Source organism: Haplochromis burtoni, unplaced genomic scaffold (genome assembly GCF_018398535.1).
Source record: "Haplochromis burtoni strain Fernald_Lab_line unplaced genomic scaffold, NCSU_Asbu1 Contig_178, whole genome shotgun sequence".
In the NCBI taxonomy this organism is placed as follows: domain Eukaryota; kingdom Metazoa; phylum Chordata; class Actinopteri; order Cichliformes; family Cichlidae; genus Haplochromis; species Haplochromis burtoni.
In genome coordinates, this window is record NW_024582539.1 from 10,283 (window position 1) to 15,893 (window position 5,611).

The following is a 5,611-nucleotide window of genomic DNA, read 5'->3' on the forward strand; positions in this document are numbered from 1 at the left end:
AACAATGGCCTTTCAATGGTTTATTTTGCATAGTCAGTTAAGTGTGTCTGATACCTGGTTAATTGTCCTTAACTGCTTGTTAAAAGTCCTAAACAAAAGAGCTATACAAATGATAATTAACCTCCTTGGCACAAGCTATCAGTCCTTTCAAACTGGGCTGTCTAACATGCTATATAGACGTTTTTAAAGCTAAGTTCACATGTCACAAGTCTCCAAAGTGGTTAGTAAGACAAATTTTATTTGGTTTTATGCCATTTGAAGCCCCATTTGTGTCTACTCTCAGAATGAAACCAAGGACCTTTTGTTTATTAAGCAAGTGTGTAAACCCCTACACCTACACTATAGAGCCACAGACTGATGAAAACCTTTTCTACTCCACAACTCTCTAGTTTTCTGCTTGATTTAAATCAGTTACCGTTTGTCTTTCAGTGCTGGTGTTTATGTATCTGTGGAGGAAGAGACGTGCCACAGAAATAACGTTTAAAGTTTCCTTCCTGTCTCTGCTGGCTGGCTGACTGACAGTCTTCACGGAGTTGCTGTACTAAAAGTTGATTTTTCCAGTTGTTATATATTTTTTGTACTTTCATATATTTTTCATGAGTCATATAAACATAAAACTAATTAAGGCTTTTCTTGAAATGTTGAATTATTTTGTTCAAGCACTATCCTATTAAAGATTTTTCTGATATCTGCTTTTGTGATAGTTCTCTGACTGAACCAATTGTTGGAATTGTATATTTCAGACAAAATTACATGTCTTAGACTTTTACATTGTATGTCAAACCTTTTGCATGTTTAGAACAATAAGAGTTATTGTAATAGATAGTATGTTACTTCTCTTTCTCTTAAGTGAAAGTCACATATGTACTTTTTGGCTCTAAAGCCATATAAAGCCTTTCTACATGCTATCTGTCTATTTGGAGATAGATGGAGTACTGGATTGGGCTCCCTTTTGGCCTCAGAACTGCTTTAATTCTTCATGATACAGATTCAACAAGATGCTGGAAACATTTCTCTGAGATTTTGCTCCATGATATCATTGCAAGGTTACTGCAGTGGACATGAAGGGTTGGACATGGTCAGCATGAATACTGTGTTTAAAGGTTTTTAAACAATACCCAGGTTTAAAGTTTGCCAAAGAAATATTCCCAACACCATTACACTGTCTCCACCATCCCAAACCACTGATACAAGGCAGGATGGATGGATGCTTTCATGTTATTTACACTAAATTCAGAGTCTGAAACATGGAGTATTTTGACACAAGGACACACACATATACACCAAACACACAGAGAGGGACACACAGGACAAAGACACAAGGGGAACCCAAATGTGCAAGAAAGTAACATGGAATAAACTCGGGACTAACTAAATGAAGCATAAAAAATAAACCATAATCCATGGGGCGATCGTGGCTCATGAGTTGTCAGTTCGTTTTGTAATCTGAAGGTTGCCGGTTCCAGCCCCGGCTCCGATAGTCTCGGTTGTTGTGTCCTTGGGCACGACACTTCACCTGTTGCCTAGTGGTGGTGGTCAGCGCGCCCTGTCAGGACAGCTGTGGCTACAATGTAGCTTGCCATCACCAGTGTGTGAATGTGTGTGGGAATGGGTGGATGACTGGATGCAGTGTAAAGCGCTTTAGGGTCCGCTAAGTAAAGCGCTACACGAATACAGGCCATTTACCAGTTGGGGTGAGTTGGGAAAAAAACAACTCTTAAGGTACAGCATTACAGCTTGTTGATGGAAATGGGTGAAAGTGAGATCAGATGCAATTGATTGGTGCGTGTTACATTTGGTTTCTTTGGAGTTCTTAAAGGAGGTTGGGATGTATATTCAACTTTTTTACAAATGGGCGGCAGAGGGACAAGACCACGTTGTGTAATTACAACTGGTAGGGCTGGAGTAGGTTGGTTTGCCTTTCTGGGGCACGAATCATGCGAAAAGGCCTGGCAGTTGCGTAGATTCTGACACTGGCGAGGCGGGCCTCAAATTTTGCATTTTTGGCCTAATAGATGGCAAAGGAGTCTGTTGTGACTGTTGTCGTCCAACCATCTTTGAAATGGGCTGGACTTACTCATCTTGCTCAGATGTGATTTCCCTGCCTACATAGATATTAGGGGTGCAACAATACTCGTATCGATATTGAACCGTTCGATACAGTGCTTTCAGTTAGGTACGCATACTGTACGTTTATCCTACCATAAAACAATAAGACAAGGTACGACCTCTCCCATGCTCCCAGAGTGCTCTGGAATGCACACAAAGTTTGCAGAGTATTAAGGATCAAACCTCTACCAATCTACAACTTATTATAAAACTCTAAGCCTATAGAAGTAGATATTTCTAAGCATAAATGACAATCAACAATACAAAACCTAACAGGAAGAAGCAAGAAGAAAGAGTTAAGTAAAGTTTGACTTATCTGACTGTTTTGTTTCGCTTAATGCATTTTATGTGCCTTATGGTCCAAAAAATACGGTGTGTTAAATCTGATTGAACTAATCCCTTGTCTTCTGCACAGGATGGTGAAGGTAATTCTGTGCATGTCCAGGTTAAGGATAATGGCAACAGCACATACGCCTGCACCTACACCCCACGTAAGCCTGTGAAGCACACTGTGATGGTCTCCTGGGGAGACGTTCACATCCCCGAGAGTCCATTCAGGGTGAGTATGCACTCACACACGCTCTCACTTTCACTCTGGCATGCAGGGATTGTCTTTTCTTCTCACTGAGAAGTCTCTTGAGTTTTGGTGTTTGTGCCCACAGATGAATATCGGAGCTGAATATCGGAGCGGGCTGTCATCCGAACAAGGTGAAGGTCTCTGACCCTGGAGTGGCAAAGACGGGCCTCAAAGCCTTCGAGACAACATACTTCACTGTTGACTGCTCAGAGTCTGGTCAAGGTAAAGCTCCATAAAACTGTGTGTGTGAGAGTAAAGATATGATCATATGATCATGTCAAAGAAATATTCCAAACATGTTTATAAACAGATATTACAGGGAAACGTATTTAACCCACCTGCTGTTTGAGGCTAAAAATGACTGAAGAGCATTACCTGCAAAGGTAACATGCTAACACAGCCTTTGTCCTCTGCCATCAGGACAAAGGCTGTTTGTGTTTAGACTATAACAATGACACCCTTCAGGGTCAAAGTGGATCCTTCTCAAGGCAGAGGGACCAGGACTCAGCCGCAGTGGTAAGAATACCTGTACTGCCTCACAAAGTCAGAGAGTACTAACAAAAACAAGTCTGTTGAGTTTGTTTAGTTTGTTGGTCTATAATACGGTCGGAATGTTTTCCGTCATACTACATGGAACAACTCTTCATAACACTTTTATGAAAATGTTTGATGAAATTGACAAGATCAAAATTAAAATCACAATCGCACGGATTTAAAAAGAAGAATAAACATGAATAAACAGGGTTATAGTTGGTATGCTAATGTAAACAGGTCCTTTTGAGCTGTCATTTGAACTGTGTACCAGTCAAAGCAGTAGTAGCAGCAGGCTGTGAAAGACTTTGAAATCATCAACAACCACAACAACACACACACTGTTAAATATACACCTGTGCAACAGGCGAGAAAAGAAATGCTCACACATGCGGGCGTGGATTGTAGTTACTTTGTAGTTACTTTGTATTATGTGGGTTCTTATAAGACAAGGAAGCGTTCTTCTGGCTGTTATAAATCATATTAAATGGGAGGATGTGGATCGCTTCCCTTTCTCATGACAGGGTCCCCTGGGAGTTGCGTGACCTACAGTGGAGATCACATTCCCAAGAGCCCTTTCAGTGTCGTCGTGGCAGCCACACTGGACCTTAGCAAGGTCAAGGTGACAGGCCTGTGAGACAGTTTGTACCTCTGTCATTGTTCTTGTACATCCACACCTTCTGACACCAAACCTCAGCCTATATAAAGCCTAGTTATAACCTATGAAACTATTATTTGCTTTTAAATGTTTGCCTAAGCATGAATGTTTTTACGATGACTTTTTTTACCCCTTGTACAGTTGCCAGTATATTGATGTTTTAATTTAATTCTTTTAAATGAATCTAAGCTTTTCAAGCAGATCAGAGGTGTCAGTGTATTTTTCTTTGGTGTTCTCATCAAAGTGCTCATATACAGGTAAACATGTTCAATTCACGGAGCATCATTGGTTTTGGTCTCAATATTGCCTCTTCATCATGGCTTGTGGGTCAGGAGAAAGCAAACAGGCCATGAGGGACTATCAGAAAGTTCAGATCCAGCTGGAGAACCTGGAGATGAGTGTTTGAGACCGCTGTAAGAAGGAGTTCACAGGTAACTTCCTCTTTTTCTTCTGAACCGAGCTTTCGCTGTTGTGGCCCCCAGATTATGGAATAAGATGTCCATCCATATTAGGCTGGCCCCAAGACTTGAAATGTTCAAATCACTTTTAAAAACACCTTTTTTTCCAAAGGCTTTTTAGGAGTAGCACCAGAGTCAGCTTGTAGTCAGTTTTAGTCAGTGGATGGTCACTCTTAATCTTTTTTTGTTAATTTTATTCATTGTATATTTTAATGTCTATTTTTCTCATGTTTTATTATTTGATATATACTGATTTATTTTTTATCTTCTTTTTTCATTTATGTATTTATTTTATTGTTATTTAGATATTTTTCTTTGTCTGCTTAATGTGTGGTTTTTAACTGTTATCTCTGTTTTTTATTATTGGAAAGCACTTTGGTCAACTATGTTGTCTTTAAAGTGCTCTATGAATAAAGTTGGATTGGACTTTTACATCTTGTGACAGTAAGACGAAACCTTAATTCCTCTTTTTAGACTTGATGACAGAGATGATGGACATGTCCAATACTTTGCTGGGCTCTGGGATTGCTTTCCTGGATTATCACACATATGCTGAGCGCATTTTCTTCCCGGGGCACCAGGAGTCCCAACTGGGACAAGCTCTGGATGTTTCACAAAGTTGTAGGCAGACAGTTGAGCAAGGGCTGATTTCTTTGTCCAATTTGCTGAACAGTAAACTTTTTCTCACCAAGGTAAGCCTCCACAGCTGCCTTTGATTAAATCTTTATTTATGTATTTGTTTTATTTATGCCGCCTACATTTGCTGAGCAAGTCCCTACGCAGTCCACCGACATCAGAGTGTCTGACTTCATACATATCATACGTGTTGATTGACTGTTGGTTCTATTTTGTTGCTACTACTCTCCAATGTCAGCTTTACTGGTCTTGACATAAACGAGGAGGATTTTTCATACACAGATTAAGTAACTTCATATTCTCACCATTACAAAAATGCAGTAATCAGAAAAATCACTTACATTTTATTGGGAGTCAAATTAAAATAAAAAGGCAAGGTTAAAATAAACACCTTGTTGAAGATTGAGGGTAACCGGTAAGATTATTTGGCACAAAACAAGTTATGGAGAGAAGCTGAATCATTAGAAATATAGATGTTGAGGCGCTTCTGATTCTGTGATTGACATTAAGTTTATCATGTCACCATCATGACCATACCATGCTAGCTATATAAAGTCTCACCTATGACTCACCTTCAGCTGAAAACAGTCCTGGGATTTCTAGCAGCACTGTGTTTTTGAAAGTAGCTAATCAAACCTTGGC

General features: G+C 39.8%; 1 protein-coding gene and 1 long non-coding RNA gene across 2 annotated transcripts in view; both read left to right on the forward strand.

Annotated features, from left to right (window-relative positions):
- LOC102301696 (plexin-C1) overlaps nucleotides 1–515 on the forward strand; it is a 9,031-nt gene extending 8,516 nt beyond the window's left edge. The window contains exon 14 of the mRNA XM_014340269.2: nucleotides 430–515. Coding sequence (XP_014195755.2) covers nucleotides 430–515 — 86 coding nt within the window. The remainder of the gene's footprint in view (nucleotides 1–429) is intronic.
- Nucleotides 516–2,345: 1,830 nt separating this feature from the next.
- LOC121815311 lies at nucleotides 2,346–5,611 on the forward strand. The gene is made up of 3 exons (XR_006054978.1): nucleotides 2,346–2,668; nucleotides 2,772–4,306; nucleotides 4,808–5,611. It is a non-coding gene; the product is annotated as an uncharacterized LOC121815311 (long non-coding RNA).